Source organism: Callithrix jacchus, chromosome 19 (genome assembly GCF_049354715.1).
Source record: "Callithrix jacchus isolate 240 chromosome 19, calJac240_pri, whole genome shotgun sequence".
Lineage (NCBI taxonomy): Eukaryota > Metazoa > Chordata > Mammalia > Primates > Cebidae > Callithrix > Callithrix jacchus.
Window position 1 is genome coordinate 25,648,344 of NC_133520.1, and position 24,462 is coordinate 25,672,805.

Genomic DNA, 24,462 nt, shown 5'->3' on the forward strand with positions numbered 1-24,462 from the left:
TTGGTGACTGAATGCAGCTTTGGACCATGCACTGACACTGCGTGATGGGCTGTTTGAAGCCAGCTCTACTCTAAACAGTGTGTTCTGCTTTTGTTTTCTCATTCGGCCCAAACACACACCTCTCATCCTCTCCCATGTTATCAAAGTCAAAGAGAGTTGATAGGATTATAATATTGTTAAGGCAATTTTTAAAAACTTTCTCACCATTTAAAACAAAATGCCTATCAAAAATCCACAGGAAGAAAGTCTATGAAACTTGCAGTTTGTATTACTTTTTAATCAGACATTAAATTTCACTTCATTGTTTCACAACTGAATTTATTCAGTGTTTCTGAAAAAGAGAGATTAAAAGAGGAGAAAAAACATGATTGACATTAGTTTTCTTCATTTAGCCTGTATTTTTATGTTTTATTTAAAGATTTTTATCAACTCTTAATAACTCTCAGTGGAAATGCACATACATATCTTCATAGTTCATATGATGAAACTGAGTTTAACAGAAAATGTAGATGTTCAAGTTCAGTAGCTTGACCCATATTCTTTCTGCTCCTGTTTTGTTTGTTTGCTTGTTTCTTCGCGTTTTTAGTATATTTTGGGGAACTGTAGTTGTATCTCATTAACTTAATGATGCAAAGTGACAGTGAAGCTTCTTGGTAATTGGGGAATTGGGGAAGAGACCTTTTGTGCTTTACTGGATTTAAAGGACTATTTTTCAAAAGTTGTTGAAAGCAATAGGCATCTTTCAAGACCACGGTGATGTTGCTAGAAATTATTTTGTGTAATGCCTTTTTTATTTAGAGAAAAAGAGAGCAAATAGCTTAATCTCTCTGTGGCTCAGTTTTCTCATCTGTAAAATCAGATGATACTGAGTACCACCTAATAGTTATAGTGATGGTTAAATTAATTATTTCATGTATACCACTTGAAACGGTGCTTGGCACATACAGTGAGTTATTGTTTTTTAACATCGTTTTTGATATTATCATTATCATTGTAACTGCTATCCAGAAACATGTTGCCACTCTAATCATCCTCTTTCCTGATGTCAATTGGCTACTCAAAAATAGTAGCAGCTGGTGATCTTTTTACTTAGCAAGTGCTAGGTCTTCTGCCTGGATGTGAAGACACACTTAGACACTATCCTACCTCTCATATGCCTTGCCAGCCAGAGTCTGTTGTCCTGAAAATGTTTGTCCCGAAATTCAAAAACATTCCTTCTTTCATTTGTAATGTTTTCTGTTCTCCCTTACATGTATTCACTCCCACTTACCTTTCAATGAACAGCTCAATTCCACTTCCAGCATGAAACCCTCATTCTCACAGCTCCCATTAATGACTGTAGTGTCTAAATTAGTATGCTAGAATCAACCTAGTGATTGATGATCAAATGGATTTCGCATCTAGCATTCCAAACAGTAGCTAATACCAATGTTCAAAGTTTGGAGGTTAAATAAAATATCAGACAAGGTTTGCTGAAAAGGAATCCTTCTGAAACATTGCAACTCATTCATACTATCCCCTGGGTGCTGTGTTTTCTCAGAAAGAAAAGAGATCATTTTCACAAATGAGTCGGGACTTATTAAATATTTTAGGTATGAAATTAATGATATAAAACTATACCTTTTAAATATTCAATTTTACTGATAATAATTGAATTTGTTCAATACACCTGCTGATCATTGTATGTACTTTGGACTATCAAGGGTGTATTTATTTTTCAATCACTCGGTAGTTTGGAGTCCACTTGGAAAAATATGATGTAAAGACCAAATAAGATATGTGGTAGTCCTGACTTTTAATGACTTACTAAATTTTTTTATTTTTTTCCTCAGAAGATAACTGCCTCAAAGTGAATAAAAACCTCACCAAATATGATTTGGAAAAATTGAAACCTTATACAAAATATGAATTGTCATTATATGCCTACATCATTGCAAAAGTGCAGCGTAATGGAACTGCTGTATCATGTCATTTCACGACTAACAGTGCACGTAAGTTACATGTTTTAATGCTTCTTTACATGGATAGTAAAAAGCAAAGTATGAACTGTCTAGTCTACAGTATTTCTATCTATATTCTAGGAAGCACGTTTACCTGGCACATTTGTTAACATCGAGGGCTTATAAACATGTAAAAATCAAAAAAAATTTAAAAAGCACATTCTCTCTGCTCTTCAGATACAGTCATTTTGCAAAATTTGAAGCAATCCAGCATCTAACCAACTTAGATTGAAACATGCACTGTCTGCTGTTGTCTTTACCCTCTGGAAATATTAATTATAATCAGAAACCTACAATGTCTCATAAAGGGTTAGCCTACTAACCTCTGTTCACCTGATAAAACATTTTATAAAATATAATATTTTATTAGCATTTTCTTCTCTTTGTTACCCTCAACTAGTTCCTATTTTGTCACATTATCCATTGAAGATTTCCTTTCAATGGCATTTGGCTCTTGCCACCCGTATCATCTCTCCAGTTTTCATGCCCAAAGCTAGATCTGCTTCTGGGGTACTGTTAACCTCCACTGAGGACAAGGAAGAAGAAACACCCTGTGTAAGGAAGCATCTATATCTCCAGAGACCCCCAACAAGCACTAGACTTGTGAAGAAATTTTGTGCTATTCAGGGCTGAATTTAAAACACTCTTTTTTTTTGAGACGGAGTTTCGCTTTTTTTACCCAGGCTGTAGTGCAATGGTGCGATCTTGGCTCACCGCAACTTCCGCCTCCTGGGTTCGGGCAATTCTCCTGCCTCAGCCTCCTGAGTAGCTGGGATTACAGACACGCGCCCCAATGCCCAGCTAATTTTTTGTATTTTTAGTAAGATGGGGTTTCACCATGTTGACCAGGATGGTCTCGATCTCTTGACCTCATGATCCACCCGCCTCAGCCTCCCAAAGTGCTGGGATTACAGGCTTGAGCCACTGCGCCCGGCCCTAAAACACTCTTAAGGTAATTTAGGTATTGGTTTAAAAGGTTCAGGTCCTGGAGTTCTATGCTTTTGTTGATTTCCTGAGTTTCTATGATATCACAGAAAATGAAGACAATTTGTTTCTGTTCCTGAAGAACCCATCTAGGTGATTACCAGGATGACATTAGTACTCCAGGAAAAGAGACCCTGGATTATAAAATTGGAGGTTTCCCAATCAACAACATTTTTCCTAACCTCTCCTCTACCTTCCCTCTTCCTCTATTCCGCTCCTCTTTTCTCTATTTTCTAATTCGATAAATGCTCCATCAAGGATTGCAATAACTCTCATGGCTTCATATACAACCTTTATGCTAATGCTTAATGAATGAATAAGTGATATATTTTTAGGGGTTTTGATGTGGCTTTTTAATTTATATACTATCATAACTTCCTCATTCATAACCCCCTAGGTAACACTTAAACATTTTATATTGTATACAAGTATTATCAAGTAATTTACATACGCATCTATTAAATGATGAATAACAAATCTTTCTTCATTTTGATAGGTCCAAGCGAGGTCCAGAACATGACTGTCTCCATAATATCAGATAATAGTATGCTTGTCAAGTGTAATGCTCCCAAGGACCTTAATGGCCCCAGTGGACGTTACCATTTGGAAGTAAAAGCTGGAGATGCTCTAGTTAGAAATGAGTCAAATCATACGTGCCTTTTCCATGTAAAAAATCTACAATATTCAACAAAATACACTTTTTCGGTAAGATTATGCTCTCTACATTACTATAGTGCCAACATACATTATAATAATTGATTTATAGTACTTAAATAACTTTAAGACCACTGCTCACATGAGATTGAGAAGCTCTGATATCTAAAGTAATCTCACTTAAAAAGGGTAAAAAATTGACTCTAAAATTTTTATCCCTAGAGCTAAAGTCAGTGGTTTAAAGCAAATGTTTCATGGGAATAGTTTAGAACTTCAATAGGACTTAATTACAGCTAAATTATTGCTTCTGTGTCAAGAAGCTCAACACTTTATGCGCAACATATTATTACTTTACCAAATCTATCTTTACTTTGGCTTTTTATCCTTATTAATGTGGATTTTTTTCAATTGCACAATTTCACAGGTACCTTGAGGTTAGAAAAGATTTGAAATAAATACTAGAAAATACTAGTGAGAATACAGAATGGGCATTTTAAAATACCCATTATTTAAAATACCCATTATCTCACTGTCTACTGAACATAGTTTGTACATATGACTTCATAGTATACACATTTATATGCATTTAACACTTGTATTATCAACATTCTGAATACACAGTTTGGTCAACTGTATTTTTAATATATCAGTATGTCATGCACACCTTTCTATACTAAATATTTAACCACAATATTGTTTTTAATGGTTGTGTAATATTCTATGTATGGCTTTATCGCATTCTACTAACTATGTTGGTCTCTTATATAAACAACATTCAGATAACACACTTATTGGTAGAGCAAAACTTTTGAATATGTCTTTAATAATTTATTTTATAAATTCCTAAAAATGCATTTATAGGATCAAAAGGAATTTATAAGTATTTTTGAGATTTTATTGGATATATAACATTTTTTCTACAAAATTAACCAAATTATTCTTCTGTATCAGTGTATGAAGTGACTGCTTCATAAAAGGCTCACCAGCACTAAATATGCCTTTCTTTTTCTTTATTTAGAGGTTGAAACACGGCATTGGTGTCTTTATTTTCAAGGAGTTTCTCTACTTACTGTAGAAGGCAATTATAGATTTTTTGTTGTACTTTGTGTTATTCTTTACCTCTTTGTCCAGTTTTCTCTGGGGAAATGCCTTGAATGGTAATGATACTAAACTCTTTGTCACATGTGTAATAAATGTTGTTACCGGTTTATAATTTGCATTTTAATTTTCTTCACAGCACTTTAATTCATATGTAATTCCCCTGTTTATTTTTAAGCAAATGTATCTGTCACTTTTATTCCTGCTAAATGGAAATTTACATAGTTAACTTTTTAATATGATGTTGACAAACAGCTTCATATTTTATTTATTTATTTTTGAAATGAAGTCTAGTTCTGTTGCCCAGACTGGAGTGCAGTGACATGATGATCTGTAGTCACTTCAACCTCCGCCTCCTGGGTTCAAGACATTCTCCTGCCTCAGCCTCTTGAGTAGGTTGGATTACAGGTGCCTGTCACCACACCTGGCAAATTTTTGTGTTTTTAGTAGAGATGGAGTTTCACCATGTTGGCCAGACTGGGCTCCAACTCCTGACCCCAAGCAATCTGCCCACCTCCACCTCCCAAAGTGGTGGGATGACAGGCATGAGTCACCACGCCCGACCCATATTCTTTATGACTTAAAGAAGTGTTTTTATATTTATAAGCTTTTTTGGTTTTGTTTTTGAATGGAAACATAGGTTGGATTTTATCAATTTTTTATGGCATTATGATAGATGATGCCATAGTTGTGATACCATGGTGTGATTTATTTATATGATGAATTATAGTGACAGGTTTCCTAATGGCAAAACCATTGTCACATTCTAAGAGAAAAACCCCTGCTCTGTCATTGTGTGGTATTCTCTCAGAGTACTGTTGAAATCGAGAGCATTATTTTATTGTCTTTATTAGTAGATATTCAAAAAGGAGCTCAGTAAGTGAGTAGAGACGGTGTTGGCATAGGCATGGATGACATCATTCTCATTAAATTTGGTATAAAGTTTATACTGATAAAATACATTGCATATATGTTCCTGTTTTTCTATATCATTTAACTTTTTTATTTTTTATTTTATTATATATTTTTTTGAGACAGAGTCTGGAAAAATAATGATAATACAATCAAAAATAAAATAGAATTTTATTTTACCCAGGCTGAATGCAGTGGCTTGTCGGCTCACTGCAACCTCTACCTCCCAGGTTTAAGCATGTCTCCTGCCTCAGCCTCCCAAGTAGCTTGGATTACAGGCCTGCACCATGCCTGACTAATTTTTGTAGTTCTAGTAGAGACAGGGGTTCACCATGTTGACCATGCTGTCCTGGAACTCCTCATCTCAAGTGATCCACTCACCTTAGCGTTCCAAAGTACTGAGATTACAGGCATGAGCCACTGTGCCAGACCTATATTTTATAACTTTAAATAGCATAGGAGTGATTTGTTCCCAAAAAATTTGTTTTGATTGCTTTCATGCAGAGAAATTTTTAAAGACTCACTTATGTATTTTCAATAGGATTAGTCTTTTCAAGTATTTTACTTTTTGAGTGAGTGTGCCATATATATTTTTTAAATGAATAGTCAATGTAAAAGAAACAGTTTGTTACTGTCATATCGTCACATATTACACTTCATTTCCCATGACTCCCCCAGTGCCGGTTAAGCTCCAGGTGCACTGGTTTCTCTGTAGTTTCTCAAATGCATCTAGGTGTTACTCTATTTAGCCACCTCACTCCATGTCCTTCCTGCTTCCTAGAATATTCCTCTCCCACTCTTCAAATCTTATAAGTTAATCTGGAAAACTATAGGTGCACATCATATTAAAATACAAACTTAACTTCCAAATTAGGAGATAATTATTCAGTTTCTAATTCTCCTCCCCAACTCTTCAAAAGACTGTCTTTTGTTTTCTCCATTATACTTGCCATATCTTCTTTTTATGCTTATTTATGTCTCCATTATCATGTTTATACCTTCACGAAAGAGTAGTCATTTCAGTTTTTTCACCATTGTGATCTCTGGTTAATAAATTAATGAAGTTGATTTATTATTATTATTACTTCTCTTTTTATAGATTTATTTTGATGTTCTTTGAGTGGATTTCAGATTAAAAGTGTTTTCTTCCTTGTAATTTCTTTTCTTTTTTATAAACTAAAAGAAAAAAGGCTATGTATTCTCTTTTGAGAAAATTGTGCCTGTATCCCATATCTATATTATTTATCACTAATTTCTGAATGTCTTCACATGAAATGTAATCAATGATTCTTAAAGTAAAATCCTTTTATTATTGATAATTTCTAATGAGTCTGTAGTTTTAATTTGGAAGAGGTTTTAATTTACCCATTATTTAGGAGAGTTTTTCTACATTTCTGGTGCTTGAATTTCCTATTGCTACTAATTATTAGCTTATAAAGGCTAATTGGCTTTTACAATTTCTGCCTTTGGGATTTATAGAATAATTTTTACAGCTCAGTATATGATATTTATGAATATTCTGTGAATATTAAGTAAATTATATATTCTCCATAGGATAAAAGCTTAGGTATATATTTGTCAGACTTATTACATTTATTATTATTCTCTTTTAATGATATTATTCAGATCTATTTTACTTAAATTTTTTTTGGTCAAAGGTTCTTACTGCTCTTTTGCTCCTTTCAGCCTATTAATAGGGAATTTTAACTTTTATTTATGAATATTTTGATGTATTGGATTTCATTCTTGGCTAATTATAGCTATTAATATTATTATTGCTAAGTGAGACAAGATGTCTTTATATCTTTTTGATTGTGTTTTCAAATATACTTGACAACATATTGACATAACTTGAAGTTAAACTGAAGCAAATCAGCATAGTTTAAATGTAAATAAACAGCATTGTATGAAAAATAATATCTGTTTACATTATGATATATAAATTTACATTAGAAAACTAAATTATTTTATTTTTGTTACTGAATTCAGGCCTATTATCACAACGGAGACTATTCTGGACACCCAGTTAGTAAATTTCAATCAACAACTTGTAAGTTATCACTGGGCTATTTATTATATTTGTTGAAATACATATTAATGCTTATAAAGATATATTATTTTATACTCATACATTTGATTGTTAAATGTTTAAATTATATCTTTTCAATAAATATAAGATTTTTAATTGTCAGTAATACCATATATATAAGTAAATATATTAAAATACAATATCTTAAATTCAAGTTAAGAGATTCAATTATTAAAGAACTGTTGAATTCATAAAACGATTTAGATACCCAAACTATTAAATAATGATTCTGTTTATGAAATATCTTCATCTTAGTAACTTTTTTTTGTTTACACTTTTAGATTATCTATTTATTTAGCAGAAGTGTGCCTTAGATACAAGTCCGTCTTTGATTTACCTAACGGAAGCTCAGCACTCCCTAATAACAATATGGTTATTTAAGTGTTTATCATTGATATTTAAAATATTTTTATCAAAGCAAAAGTATACATGAAAAAATTACTTACATTACATTTCATTAAAATAATGAAAATAATAGCTTCATGTTACATTCCCCACCCATGATTCTGTTTGCCAGGCAACCGCTTTTAACTAATTATATTTTGGGTTCTCCTATACCTTCCTTTATATATAAACAATACTGTATATTGCTCTTTCTAAAGTTACTAACATTAGCAATTGATCTGAGCCTATGGAGGAAGAAGACCTAGTATGCTATTTTAGGCTTTCTCTGGTGGTTAACTTTGTAAATAGAATTATTTAAACCTGTATGTACTTCGTTGTCAGCCATAGATTGTTCCCAATGCTATCTTTGCCACTTCTAGGTCTTTCTGTCTTACATACATATGCATGTGCACAGACACTGATATGAATGCAAAGTCAAAAGGGAAAATTTAAAAACAGCTTATTTTCCAAACTACTTTATAAGCCCTCTGTAAAATTTTAGTTCTTTCTGCTCAGATTTATGAAGTTAAAAACTCCTTGGGTTAAACATCAAAAAAATGCAGCAAGATAGCTTTGATTTTATTTCCATATTACCTTTTTTTAAATAGTATCTTCATAATAAAAATGACTTCATTTAATCTTTCCTATTAAATTGAAAATAATTCATAGCAATCATAGACTTAGCTGAACATCTCACACTCACATCTTAATAGGCCAGATCTGAAACTATTTCACTTGGAAAGATGCAGAACAGAAAGCACAGCATGCTAGCCAGGGAGCCTGGCAGTGGGAATCCTTGCAGCAGTGCACACAGCAATGCAGTTACTTTTCTTACAACGCTCTCAAAGACAACTGAGATAGGAGAGAATGAGACCATATGTGTAGCTGTGGGAGCTGCTTTCCAAAAGGAATCAATATCTCTTAACTATTTCCATGGGCATAGCTTCCAGACATGCCAACAGGGGTATGCTTAGTTATGAGCAGACACTGCACTCGGAGAAGCTCAAAACTAGTATTTCCCATGAGGACAATAGAATTCATATACAGCACTCTCAGGTGTAGTTTAGCAATCAAAGGTCATTTTACCATTAGCAATGTTGTCTGGTAGTACAGCTACTATTGCACTTCTGTCAGGTCAATGGAGCCAAAAAAGTAGCCCACATCCTTTTTCCACAAAGTGGGGAAATATCGTGTTCACTTTCTGTTCACAATATCATTATCCTAAGAGATAGTTACTTTTAAAATGGTGATAACTATTCCAGGAAAGGACTTGGGTTGTGAATTGCTACAGCACAGCTACTAGGGAGATGTTGTTGGATTTCCCCGGCATAACATCCACCACCCGTATTTTGAAATCATTGTCAATTGAATTCCTGGGGACCCCTTCTTCTTGCTCTGATCTGGACTGTCTCGCTTTCTTTTTTAAGACGGGGTTTCACCATGTTGGTCAGGCTGGTCTCGAAATCTTGACCTCAAGTGATCTGCCTGCCTCGGCCTCCCAAAGTTCTGGGATAACAGACCTGAGCCACCGTGTCCAGCTGCTCTGAGCTGGACTCTCACATGCCATCTTAAAATTTTCCCCACTGGGGAGAAATGCCAAATGTGGGTGAAGGGGAGAAGAAAAGCAAAGCACACTGCCATGTGTGTACCTACGCAACTGTCTTGCATGCTCTGCTCATGTACCCCAAAACCTATAATCCAATAAAAAATTTAAAAAAAAAAAAAATTTTCCCCAATCAGTTTTCTGGCTTAGATTTGCTGTATCACACATGGTTTTTTTTCCCCTTCTGATTCCACTGATATATATTCTCTAGTGTAAGAAAAAATATTCTAATTCTCTCATACATAAAAATATCTTTAATCTATTTTGGTACTTGTTCAGTATTTTGACTAGATATAAAATTCTAAGTTAAAAATTTTATAGTTTAAAAATTATTTCTGTCTTATCCTCCTGCATCCAATTTTACTTTCTAATTCCATCCTCCATTCTTTCTCTCTCTCTATTTATTTATTTATTTTTGGTTTGTTCCCAAGTTTTCCTCCCCTGGAAATATTAGGTTTGTCTCTTTGTTCTTGGAAAAAAAGAGTCTCCTGAATCCTTCTTTTTTTAAAAGATGGAGTTTCACTCTTGTTGCCCAGGCTGGAGTGCAATGGCTCAATCTTGGCTCACTGCAACCTTTATCTCCTGGGTTCAAGCAATTCTTCTTCCTGAGCTTCCTGAGTAGCTGGGATTGCAGGCATGCACTATTATACCTGGCTAATTTTTGTATTTTTAGCAGAGACAGGATTTCAGCATGTTGGTCAGGCTAGTCTCGAACTCCTGACCTCAAGTGATCCGCTCACCTCGGCTTCCCAAAGTGCTGGGATTACAAGTGTGAGCCACTGCACCCAGCCCTGAGTCTTTTTCATTCATTTCTCTGGGTACTATTGACTTCTGAAGCCTGAAGATTTATATATCTGAGAATTCTTTGCTCCATTTTCTTCCCATAGTCTTTTGTTGTGTCTATTAGTCATAGAACTCATGAGCTGACTTATTATTGTGGCATTCCCCTTTGGTGTTGGTGGTTTCCTTAAGAGCTTTGTTCTTATTGGGAGTCTAGTCGTAGTCACAGTGAGACAACAGGGAAGGTTGATTAGATGTTCTATGATCCTTAGAAGATCTTGGTGACTGAGGAGACTTCCTATGATATTATTGATTTCTTTTCTCTGCTATCATTCATTATCTCCAGAAATTAATTAGTTAACCTCCAGAAATTAATCTCCAGAATTACCCTACTCCTTGTGATAGGGTAATATGTGAGAGAGTGGTTCTTCTCACAGTAGGACAGGAGGATGGACGTCCAACGATTTCATATGTGGACAATCACATTGTCCTCCTAATTTTAGTTCTGGGCCTCATCCCTTCTCTACTGAGCCTGACTGTAATTCTGAGTCTCTTACTGCTTTCATTTAATTTTCCTGTAGAAAATTAAATGTCTTCTCCTCCCTGGTAGTATTTTTTTCAAGGAGATATTTGTGGTGGTAGTTGTTGTAAATAGACATTTGACTTCCATTTTCATAACCCATGATTCACATTTACTGAATCTGTCACTTTCAAACTTGAGACTCAGGCATTCTGAGTAAGTGGAGTCTATCCTCCTGATTCAGGCTATGGCCTTCTCTCCTTGGTTTTCTAACTTCTACAGCTTGTTGAAATTGCTCTACCTCTAATTTCTCTTCTCTCATTTTCTCTGTAATTATAGATCTATGATATTTTTAGTTCTTTAATATCAGCAGAGTTCCTGGAAAGAAGGGGGAAACATATGTGTGCTTAGAATGCAAACTTTATCTGAAGACTAGGCTATTTTATTATTAAGAAGGTTATCAAGAGAAGTCTGATACTGCTTCCCATTTTTGTAGACCCTAGTAGTATTACGGATTGGAATGCTAGGTTATAGTCATTTGAAGTTTCTTGCAAAATCTCACTTCAGAGTATTCTAGAGATTAGGTGTCGCCTTTTATGAGGTTTTTATTCACAAAATTTGGAAACAATCATGCTGATTGTTATATGTATGTTATTAATCACTGGTACAGACTGACAATTTCAGTGAAAGGAATTTGAGATAGAGATGAGACAAGGAACACTTTGGGTCATTGTAGGAGCCTATTGCAGTAAGAACATTTTCCCCTAAAAATGTTCACTACAATCCAGCTATATATTCACATTAATCTATCCATCCATCTTTATATAGGCCATAAGTATAAATGCCCCTTTAAATGAGATAAAATTATTTATATTTTATATATGGGGAAACTCAAGTTTGGATAATTTAATCTATTTGCTCTATGAGTCAAAGAAATGACAGAGCCTGCATTCCAGTTCAAGTCTTACAGTCTCTATCTGAGAGTTTCAATATCCCTATTTCTATGAGTTTACAATTACAGAAATTTTGACCATGAGATGAATTGTTTCTGGCAGCTGTTTGCATGATAGAGTCATTTCCATCTTTCCAGTTGTAGAAAAACTCTCATACTCAAGACCTCCACTTAACATACAGAAAATATGTCCCCTCTACTTCCTTACCACCCTGCTTATTTCTTCTTAGAGTATATGAAAAAATATATATTTATTTTTTTCTTTTTCTTTTCCTTTTTTTTTTTTTGAGACAGAGTTTTGCTCTGCTGCCCAGCTTGGAGTGCAGTGGCACAATCTTGGCTCACTGCAACCTCCGCCTCCTGGGTTCAAGTACTTCTTGTGCCTCAGCCTGGAATTACAGATGCACATCATGCTTGCCTAGTTTTTTGTATATTTAGTAGAGATGAGGTTTCACCATGTTGGCCAGGCTGGTCTTGAACTCCTGGCCTCAAGTGATCCATCTGCTGTGGCCTTCCAACGTGCTGGGATTACAGGGGTAAGCCACCACAACTTAGCCATTCAGTTACCTTTCTAGTGTCTGTTCCCCCCAAAGAGAATGCAAATTTCCTGAAAACTAATATTTTTTCCTGCCTTATATTCTGTAGCATTTTCAGGGACTGTCTTCCTTTAAATCTTCACAGCCTTTTTATCTTCTAACCTACTTGACCATTTACTTATTTCTTCTTTTTATTATTAATTATCTATTTTTCTTCACTAGAGAGTAAGTTCCCTGAGGACAGAGCCCTTGTTTTTTACTGAGATATCCTAAGTACCTACAGCTGAGTTTGGCAGACGACCAAAAACCAAGAACATTTTTTGTGAATAGCGAATGAATTAGTACTTACTATGTCCCAGCCATGGTGCTACGTGTTCACGGTGAATCAATACCTTTAGCCGCATTTTAGGATTTCGAGAAAGGAGGCACAAAGATAGCAAGGAATCTGGCCAAGTTTCCAACTAAGAAGTGGTAGAGCTAGGCTTGGAAGCTAAGCAGCCTGGCTCTGGAGCTGAGGTTCTTAAGACAGTAGATTATTTTGCTGCATTTTCACTACATAAGAAAAGGTGAACATATTGGAGATGTTTCCAACACACCCTCTTTTCTTTGCCCTTTCTCTAGAAAAGAGCAGGATTTCACATTAAACTTAATGAGTATTTAAGTCAGGGTAAGTCTTTTCCTAACTATAGAATGAAGTCATTACTGTCTCTTGGTGAGTTGATTTTACACCTCAATGAACAGGTAAGATGGCTTATCTTTGTGAAATAGAAGTCTTTCTCATCCCCTTAGGAGGCTACCCGCTTCTGCATATAAAGTCAAACTGTATGAGTTTGTCTCCAAAAATTATAATAACTAGATTACCTCTTCAATTCCTTCAAAATGAAGTGACTGAAAAAATAAGAATTAAATTTTAATGTGTCTTATGTAAGAACATGATTTAATCAAAAGAAAGAGGATTGTTCTTCTATTCTTACTCTCCTTAAATATAAAATGTTTTTTATTTGTTCTGAATAATATAGCCAAAATCACAGAATTAGAAATTTATTGTATTTGACCTTATTCTAAACATTTTATTTTTAAACATCTGACAATAAATTTAAAAATATTGCAGTATAACTACTTTGGAGGTGATTATTCAGACAGTCTAGCAAGTTATTTGACAACAGTTCTCTGAATGTATCATGTTTTATTTCTAGATAATTCTAAGGCTCTCATCGCATTTCTGGCATTTCTGATTATTGTGACATCAATAGCCCTACTTGTTGTTCTCTATAAAATCTATGATCTGCATAAGAAAAGATCCTGGTAAGAGCTGATTATAAATTTTTAAATAATAATAGTAGTAGTAATGGTGCAAACACATATCCATATGGCAGTGATGGAGTCAGTTAAATGAAATACGTGAACTAGAGAGAAGACAGCAGAAAGCCCACTTCATGACAGAACTTGTAATCAAAAACTTTTAGTATGGTTTTATTGGTTTAAATTAAATATTAGTATTATTTTATAAATATACTAATAATGTGAGCTTATTTATTAATAACCAGTGAAAGAATGTGTGGCTTTTTTAGTACAAAGTGGGTCAGAGGAATCAAGGAGTGATACAAGCAAAAGAAAGGAGGGAGATGGGAAGTTGATGTGTTTTTTGGCCAGAAACAATCACATCTTTTGGAAAACAGGAGGTTCTAAATAAAATCATTTAGTTTCTTTTGTCAGTCTAGCAATGTTTCTTGGAAGATTTTTTCCTCACTCACCTTTTCCTTACACCTCCTCCTCTCTCCTCTCTGCTTCTCCTCTCTCCCATCCTTCTGTTCTCCCTCCGCTCCAGGCTCTTCCTGCCTTCCCTCCTTTCCTCCTCTCTTTTTCTCCCCCATTTCTTCTCCCTGACTTCCTTTCTTCCTTCAATATATTCATTAAATATAAGTTAAATACCAACTGAATGCTGAGTTTCTTATGAATACAGAAACTTATGTTTCTTTTTCACAGCAATTTAGATGAACAACAGGAACTTGTTGAAAGGGGTAAGTATGCATATTTTTACTGATGAATATTCCTTCCCCTGCACTTGAATCCATTCATTTTATTTTTTATATTAATTAATTAATTAATTAATTAATTTTTAAGACAGAGTCTCATTCTGTTACCCAGGCTGGAGTGCAGTGGTGCAATCTCTGCTTACGGCAGCCTCTGCTTCCTGGTTCAAGGGATTCTCTCGGGCATCAGCCTCCCGAGTATCTGGGAGTACAGGTTCACACCATCAGGCCTGACTAATTTTTGTATTTTTAGTAGTGATGGGATTTTACCATAATGTCCAGGCTGGTCTCGAACTCCTAGCCTCAAGTGATCCACCCACGTTGGCCTCCCAAAGTACTGGGATTATAGGCATGAAACACAGTGCCCGGCCCCATTCATTTTAAATAAGAATTGGGCATTTTTAATTTAACTTGGACTTTTGTCCATACAGTGATAAAACTTAAATTCCTTTACTCAGTCAGCACTTGTGAATTTCCCAGTGTACGCCAAGCATTGTGCCGGGTACTGAGAGTACTATAGTGACAGGCACAGAGTCTGCCCTTAGACGGTTTAGAATCTGATAGAGGAACACAGATATATCAACAAGTATGACAGTAATTTGACACATGCCCTAGTAGTTGAATGTGTATGGTTCTATAGATATATAGATGACAGAAAACTGTGTGAGAGGGCAGAAATCTGGTCTGTTAAGATTGTGAAGAACCAATGGACCAACAAATGAGGGAACGATGGAAGGAAGAGTGGATGGAAGTTGCAGGAGACGGGGAGATGAGACGTGTCTTCAAGTCCCTGCCAGGGCCAAATAGTGGCTGCTCCCATTAAAGACACATTTATGGACAGGACAAAGAACAGCAGTTTGACTGGAGAAGAAAACAAATTTGTTTTTCTTTTTTTTTCAACATTTATATTATTTATTTAATTTTGTTTTTAAAAATGTGATTTCTGAGCCAATAAAAGGGGACAAAGTTACCAAAATTGAACCTTTGTTTACAGTAAGTTACTTGCTTTCTCATACTTAGGAAGAATTTCAGAACTCCTTTGTCTGTGTTAATCTGCATTGGAAGTGTCCCTCTGGTAATAGCAGGTACCAAGTCTCTATGCAGAAACTTTAGGACTGAATGGTTGGAGCTCCTTAATAGGCTTTATTTTTTGTCGTTTATTATCCTCCCCTAACTAGAATGTAAGCTTTGTGAAAGCGGGGAGGCTTTTTTTTTTAACTTATTCACTGCTTTATGCCCCATACCAAAGGGAGTACTAGGATTTGGTAAATATCAGTGAATAAATAACTTACTGAGATAGGGTCTCCTGATGATTCATTTTGATGGCCAAAGGGGGAATGAAGAGCACAACAGTAATAAACACCTGAGCAGAAAAGGAAAAATCCACTTCAAGGAGTTAAGATGGACTGGGAAAGTGTCAAGGAAATGCTTTATCCCAAAATTGATACTGATTGCACCTTGGAATGCAGTAGAATTTACTCACTCAGACCCCATCAGACCCTCTGAATATGGTCCTCAGTTCAGAATGAATGAATACCAGGCATTCTCAACAACCTAAAGAAGCAATTGCCCATACCCAGTTTGATAGCTGTGACTGGATAGAAAGTTTTCATGGGCAATAAGATAAATGGGTCACCCTCCTGGATACCTTCTTTCTTAATCTAATAAATGGGTGAGATTAATATGAATATTGAAAGAAATACTATCAGTATTCCATGGAAGAGTAGGAGAAACATACTTTTTACATGTGTGGCAGCTTAAATTCTCTTACCTTTCTAAAGCTGTTTTTTTCAAGTTCCATATACAATTTTAGATTTTATGGGGAGTATATATTTTTACTCTTTAGTAAGTTATTTCACACACATAGTATGTAATGTGCTTCATATTCTTGAAGCACAGCAAATTAATACAACTTGTTTCACCATTTAGTGTAAACAGATGATCAAATTGAGCTGAGTCATCAAGCTTAATGGGTACTACTAGGGTATTAATCATACTGTCTTATTTCATCTGCATGTTTACAATATTTCACAAGTTGAAAATGAAAATAATACAAAGAAAAATAATAATTATATTAGAAATGAATAAGTATGGTAATTGCTATAAAATGCATATAATCAAACAAATGTGAATATCCTTATAATGGTGGTGTTTGGTCTGGGATCCTTTCTCTAAGCATAGAAAACAGGGAAAAACATTCTAGTACGTTTGTGAGATTTCTGAGACGGAACATGTACAAGGAAGAAAGAAGCTGAAGGACTGAGTTACAGGGTGTAAATTTAATGAAATGTCTATGCCCACTTGAAGACATGAATAACTAGCACTGAATTTTTAATATGTTTACAGATGATGAAAAACAACTGATGAATGTAGAGCCAATCCATGCAGACATTTTGTTGGAAACTTATAAAAGAAAGATTGCTGATGAAGGAAGGCTTTTTCTGGCTGAATTTCAGGTGTGTGTTGCTTTTGTTACATGATGATAAATTCGCCATCAAGACAATTCCACTTTCAATGTATTATATCACCATTTGCCTTTATAATACATCCTACTTGATATTGCATCATAAGCAAAGCAGATTTTATTAGCAGATATCTGTGAAGCAGAAGAGAGACTCAAGGAGGTTGGCAAGATCGTAGTGTGGAGCTAGTAAATATTTTAATGGAATGCTTTATTGTATTATGAAATTGTGTCACAAAATGTACTTGGCTGGTTTTGTAGTTGTACTGTAAATACTCATTCAAGCAATTGTTTTTAAATGAATTTTAAAGTGATACAACAATTAATCCTAAATTTATCCCCACTCAAAAGATTTGTTCTGAAAGCAGTCCATCATTAATTTTTAAGAAAAAAGTGTTTTTTTCATAATTCCTGATCTTAATTTTAATTATTCTAAGAAAATTTTTTATCATTATGAAGAAAATATTTTACAGGATATGTCATTTGCTCAAATTATCATTGGTAAAGGGATATTATTTTTCCTGAATCTGATCCAAGAAATCATTGTTTCTTTCAGAGCATTCCACGGGTATTCAGCAAGTTTCCCATAAAGGAAGCTCGAAAGTCCTTTAACCAGAATAAAAACCGTTATGTTGACATTCTTCCTTGTGAGTATTTATTGAGTGTTAAATTCCCATATATTTAGGCTACTTGGTTTTTCATGACTTCACATGTTTATTTATCTTTTCTTTAAACAGATGATTATAACCGTGTTGAACTCTCTGAGATCAATGGAGAAGCAGGGTCAAACTACATAAATGCCAGCTATATTGATGTGAGTAAAAAAGTATAACTTCCAAGTTATAGCCCCATCATTTTGTCATTGACAATTTGCATTTTTCTTATGTCCATATATTTCATTCTGCTCCTTCTTTGTCTTGGCAAAATTATAAAAATATTATTAAAAATATTTTGAAGTGAGCCCATAATGTCACTGATATAAATTTAAAAATTACTAATATTTTCAAGAATAGTTATTTATTATATGACTGTCGGTAATAGGTGTAACAGAATTTTCATCTAGAAACAAAATTATATCAAGAATTAATTTAATATACTCTGATGCCTATTATGTGCTCGCTATTAGACTAACTGATCTACGCATGTATTTCTCACAAGAAGCCCACATTTGCTTCAGCCATGTGCCATATAGGTGAGGACTAGGAGGGTCCTTGACCTTGTTCACACAATTGATAAATATTTGATTTGAAATTCAGCCAGAGTCTGACTCCCAATTGCTCTGCTTTAATTTTGTAACACTGAATGTACAGACATTCTTCATCAACACGGATCATCTGTCCACTGGATTTATGCAGAAATGTAAATGTCTATACATGGTTAATTTATTTTAAATATTTTAAAATTTAATTTATTATACAAATGTTAAATAATTAATGCATTACATAGGTTAAATAATTTTTAACAGTATAAAAATACATACAGGCTAAAAAAAAATTTTTTTTCTCACCAACTCTGCCATTTTCCCAGTGTCCTCACCACCTACCAGAAGAAGTAACTATATTTTCTATTCAAATATATATGGTAATTACGGTATCAAGTATACTTACATTTCTCCTACGGAACTTGGAGCTCCCAGACAGCATATGTCTTCTGCTTTTAGATAGGTGATTGACATGTTGAAGCTGTTCAATAAATACTTATTAAATAAATGAATGTATGCATCATACAGTGTCATGAAATAGAAGTTCAGGAAGTTACTTAATTTAATCTTGAATTCTTGAGACCCATGTTTCAAATTTAACCCAATGGCAAAAGTCATCCTTTCTGAAGCATTTCTTTCATTGCTGAGGTGACTTTAGGGAGTCTGAGATAATTCTGGAAGAAGCCAGTATAACATTTTATCTTCCTCTGTACTCCTTTATCTTTGTAACAGGAGCAGAGAAAGAGACATTGTAGGTAATGAAATAAAAGTTATTATATTTCTTATCTGAAATGGCGAAAAAGTCTAGGGAATCAGCATATTCCAGCAGAAGTGATGAGGTGGAAATTTGATTATAATCCAGGAATGATTTGTTGAAAGAAATTGAGTAAAATTTCCAAAGTAACTACATGGCTGGTGAGAAAGTTTAAATAGTGGTAGATGGTCCTATAAGAGTTGGCGGGATATAAAATATTAAAATGTCTAGATCACTCTTGTAAATTGCCACAGCATCCCAGATGAAGATGAAGCCTGATGTTTAAAATTGTTTGAAGTATAGCAAAGGCACATGAAAATCATGACTATTATTTGCAAATGCTTACATGTTTAGCACAGTTAAATGCCTGACCAACACTAATAAGATCCCTTTAATAGTTTGAAGCTGCCCAGAGAAATTCACTATCACAGAATGATGGATCTAAAGCAATTCCTCTAACTCACAATTTTGCATGCTAATGAATAATTTAATGTACAGCAAGTGACATATCTTTGCATGTGTTTTCCATAGGGTTTCAAAGAACCCAGGAAATACATTGCTGCACAAGGTAAATTATTTGGTAATCCAATATTCTTTTTGAAAAATTGTTTTATAGCACTTTAAAGAAAATATTTCTATCAGCTTGTATTTGTTTTCCTCCTAGGTCCCAGGGATGAAAGCATTGATGATTTCTGGAGGATGATTTGGGAACAGAAAGCCACAGTTATTGTCATGGTCACTCGATGTGAAGAAGGAAACAGGGTAAGAACCAAGAAGGTTCATAGTGTGGATCTTAAGGTTAGGAAAATAAAGTGTTGAATGGCATTTTGAAAAGGCGCATATAACTGCCTGATAACTGATAGATCTCTATTTTTATCAATGCTAACATTTAATTTAAATTTTTCATACATGTAGGAAACTAAAATTTTTAATATGCAAATATATGTCTATATGCATAGAATTTCAATGCTTCTGATTACTTGCTAGTCTCTTGCTTGATTCTTGACTCTTTGTAGTACTGTCACATGTTCAGTACATTTCACTGTGCTAGGTTCACAAGAACTTAATACTCGAAACAAAACTGACCTTGAGCAGATAGGTGATGAGTCATGTAATATGACTTTAGGAGAAGTAAAAGCCTTTCTGTCCCCCTACCTAAAATTAACCACAAGCAACCATATCTTTTTCGCTGACAGCTAATTATGTCCTCTCTTAACAGGCAGCTAAGCCTAGAAAGATCATCCTTCTGCTAAAAAGTATGAAGGAAATTCTTCAGGGCATGTTAGTGGGAAATAGAATATAGCTCAAGCATCACAACTTAAGGTTTATATGTACTTAAACTATACAAATGTTTTGAGAATTTCAAATGAGTATATGTTGGTTTTCAGTTTTTAAAGAAAGTTTGATAAAAATGGACTTAAAAATTGAAATACTTAATTTTCCTTTTTTGTAAATGTAGAACAAGTGCGCAGAATACTGGCCGTCGGTACAAGAGGGCACTCGGGCTTTTGGAGATGTCGTCGTTAAGATCATCCAGCACAAAAGATGTCCAGATTATATCATTCAGAAATTAAACATTACAAATGTGAGTTTGTTTGTTTTTTACATCATTTTTATTATGATATTGTTTTTATAAAAATATAATCAGGTAGTATTAAATGTGAGAAATTAAAATATATCAGGAAAAAGTTATTTTGGATAACCTTTAGGATAGAAAGCTGTGGTTGGAACAATGACAAAAACCAGTAGGGTCAAATTTAAGTCACAGGTCAAGAAATGTTTGTCCAAGTCAAATCAAAAGTATCTATTATACTGTGACCCTGGAAATATTAAAAGAAAAGATCAATTAAATGTGTCAAATACATATTAAATTATTAAAAGAGTAAGCAAATTGTCCTTAATGGTAGTGGGTTCCTACTTTTATGAAAAAAAATTTATATTATTTTCATAAGAGAAATGACAGAGTTAGAGAATACTGTTAAGAAGTATAAAGTTCTAACTATGCAGCAGAAAATAGAATGTTTATTTCAGAAAATAAAGAGATCAGTGTGGCCCTTGATAATAGTTAAAATGGAGGTCATCAAACATATTATATAATTCCATTTATATGAAAAATCCACAATATGCAAGCCTATAAGACAGAAAGTAGATCAGTGGTTGCCTGGAGCTCAGGAAGTCAAACAGAAATGGGGGGTGGCTGCTAATAAGCACAGGCTTTAATTTTGTGGTGATAAAAATGTTCTATAATTAAATAGTGGTGATGGTTGTACCTTTTAGTGAATGTAATACAAATACTGAATTGTACATTTTAAACTGGTGAATTTTATGGTATGTAAAATGTATCTTTTATTTCCAACACATGAATTTTATTTTTAATTTTTTTGGGTACATGGTAGGTGTGTATATTTATGGGGTAAATGAGATATTTTGATACAAGCATACAATGCATAACAATCACATCAGGGTAAATAAGGCATCTATCATCCCAAGCATTTATCCTTTACTTGTATTACAAACAATTCAATTATACTCTTTTAGTTATTTGGAAATGTATAATGAATTATTGTTGAGTAGTCACCCTATTGTGCTATCAGATACTAGATCTTATTCATTTTATCTAACTATATTTTGTACACATTAACCATCACCATTTTCACCTCTGCCATACCATTCCCATCCTTTGATAACCATCATTCTACTCTATAACTCCAAGAGTTAAATGATTTTAATTTTTAGCTACCACAAATAAGTAACAACATATGAAGTTTGTATTTCTGTGTCTGGCTTATTTCACTTAATGTAATGTTCTCTGGGTCCCTCCATGTTGTTGCAAATGAATAGATCTTATCCCTTTTTATGGCTGAATTGTATTTATGTATCATATTTTCTTTATCCATTCATCTGTTGATCGACACTTAGATTGTTTCCAAAACTTGACTACTGTGAATAGGGCTGCAATAAACATGGGAGTGCAGATGTCTCTCTTCAGTCTACTTATTTCCCTTTTGGGGGTATATACCTAGCAGTGGGATTACTGGATCAGATGGTAGTGCTATTTGTAGTTTTTTAAGAAACCTCCAAACTGTTCTACATAGTTGTTGTACTAATTAACTTTCTCACCAATATTGCCTTAGAGTTTTCTTTCCTTCACATCCATGTAAACATTCATTCTTGGCTGTCTTTTATATATAAGTCATTTTAACTGGAGTGACATGATGTCTTAATGTAGTTTTGATTTGCATTTCTCTGATAATAAATAATGTTGATCACCTTCTTATATATCTGTTTACCATTAGTATGTCTTCTTTTGATAAATGTCTATTTAGATCTTTTGCCTATTTAAAAATCAGATTATTAGATTTTTTATTATAAAGTTCTGAGTTTTTTATGTATTCTGATTATTAATCCCTTGTCAGATTGATCATTTGAAAATATTTTCTCTCATTCTGTGGGTTATCTCTTCACTTTATTGAATGTTTCCTTTGCTGTTCAGAAGCTTTTAACTTGATGTGATTCTACTTGTTCATTTTTGGTTTGGTTCCCTGTGCTTGTGGGGTATTACTCGATAAAATTTTGCACAAACCAATGGCCTGGAGAGTTTTCCCAACATTTTCTTTTAGTAGTTTCATAGATTAAGGTCTTAGATTTAAGTCTTTAATCCATTTTATTTAATGTTTGTATACAGCAAGAGAAAGGGGTTTAGTTTCATTCTTCTCCATGTGAATATCCAATTTTCATAGTACCATCTATTACGGAGACTGTCCTTTCCCCAATGCATATTCTTAAGCCCTTTGTCAAAAATGAGTTCACTGTAGACTTACATAATTATTCATGTGTTCTCTCTTGTGTTCCAGTGATCTATGTATGTATTTATGCCAGTACTATGCTGTTCTGGTTACTATACCTCTAAAGTATAATTTTAAGTCAGGTAATATGATACCTCCAGTTTTGTTGTTTTCGCTCAGGTTGGTTTTGGCTATTCTGAGTCTTTTGTAGTTTCATATAAATATTAAGATTATTTTTTCTGTTTGTGAAGAACACTGTTGCTATTTTGATAGAGATTAAATTGAATCTGTAGATAGTTTTGAGTAGTATGAACATTTTAACAATATTGAGTCTTTCAATTCATGAACATGGAACGGCTTTCCATTTTTTATATCCTCTTCAATTTCTTGCATCAGTTTTTTATAGTTTTCACTGTAGAGATTTTTCACTTCTTTGGTTTATTCCTAAGTATTTATATTGTTTTTATTTATTGTAAATAAGATTACTTTCTAGATTTCTTTTTCAGATTGTTGAAATACTATTTGTTTAATGTTGATTTTATATTTTATTACATTGCTGAATTTGTTGATCAATTATAAACTTTTTGGTGGAGTATTTAGATATTTTGATTATAAGATTATATGATGTACCAAAAAAAGGATAATTTGGCTTCTTCCTTTCCAATTTGGATGCCCTGTGTTTCTTTCCCTTGTCTGATTGCTCTAGCTTGGACTTCCAGTACTATGTTGAATCACAGTGGTGAAAGTGGGCATTCTTGTCTTTATCTAGATCTTTGAGGAAAGGCTTTCAGTTTTTTCTCATTTAATATAAGGTAAGCTGTGGTTCTGTCATATATGACTTTTATTTTGTTGAGGTATGTTCCTTCTTCTTGTTTTTTAAGGGTTTTTATTATGAAGAGATGTTGAATTTTATGAAACACTTTTTCAACATCAATTGAAATGAACATATATGTCTTTTGTGCTTCATTCTGTTGATATAATGTATCACAATGATTGATCTGTGTATGTCAAACCATCCTTGCATCCCTTGGATAAATGCCAGTTGGTCAGGATGAATGATCTTTTTAATGTGCTGTTGAATTCAGTTTGCTAGTATTTTGTTGAGGAGTTTTGCCTCAGTATTCACTAGGGATGTTGACTGGTAGTTTTCTTTATTTGATGTGTCTTTGCCTGGTTTTAGTTTCAGAGTAATATTGGCTTCATAAAATGCATTTGGAAGAATTCCCTTCTATTCCATTTTTGGAATAGTTTGAGTAGAACGGGCATTAGCTCTTCTTTAAATGTTTGGTAAAATACAGTAATAAAGAAAGCCGTTAGTCTGGGGAGAAATGCCAAATGTGGGTGAAGGGGAGAAGCAAAGCAAAGCACACTGCCATGTGTGTACCTACGCAACTGTCTTGCACGCTCTGCTCATGTACCCCAAAACCTAAAATCCAATAAAAAATTTAAAAAGAAAAAAAAAAAAGCCGTTAGTCATGGGCTTTATTTTTGCTGGGAAAATAGTTGGCTGGGAATCTTTTCATTACAACCTCCATCTCATTACTTGTCTGTTCAGGTTTTGGGTACCAAAAATAATGCCTACAACAAGTTTTCAAGACATGGACAGCAAAATAATATCTGAATTGAAACAAGAAAATGATAAGAAGTGGAGGAATAAAGTTAAAATGCAGCATTTTTCATTGTATTACACTTTGCCTGTTAGTTCGTTCACACAGT

At 33.9% G+C, this 24,462-nt stretch overlaps 1 protein-coding gene across 6 annotated transcripts in view; it reads left to right on the forward strand.

The window, feature by feature from the left end:
- PTPRC (protein tyrosine phosphatase receptor type C) overlaps positions 1-24,462 on the forward strand; it is a 118,961-nt gene that overhangs the window by 75,359 nt on the left and 19,140 nt on the right. For 4 of the 6 annotated variants that reach the window (XM_035280563.3, XM_054248365.2, XM_035280560.3 and 1 more), the window contains 11 exons: positions 1,833-1,991; positions 3,481-3,689; positions 7,638-7,698; positions 13,709-13,817; positions 14,499-14,533; positions 16,892-17,001; positions 17,563-17,653; positions 17,744-17,820; positions 19,493-19,529; positions 19,626-19,723; positions 20,421-20,546. In XM_035280563.3, the coding sequence (XP_035136454.3) occupies positions 1,833-1,991; positions 3,481-3,689; positions 7,638-7,698; positions 13,709-13,817; positions 14,499-14,533; positions 16,892-17,001; positions 17,563-17,653; positions 17,744-17,820; positions 19,493-19,529; positions 19,626-19,723; positions 20,421-20,546 (1,112 nt within the window). The remainder of the gene's footprint in view (positions 1-1,832; positions 1,992-3,480; positions 3,690-7,637; positions 7,699-13,708; positions 13,818-14,498; positions 14,534-16,891; positions 17,002-17,562; positions 17,654-17,743; positions 17,821-19,492; positions 19,530-19,625; positions 19,724-20,420; positions 20,547-24,462) is intronic. The other 2 variants (XM_054248366.2, XM_078356780.1) reach the window with 1 other exon arrangement.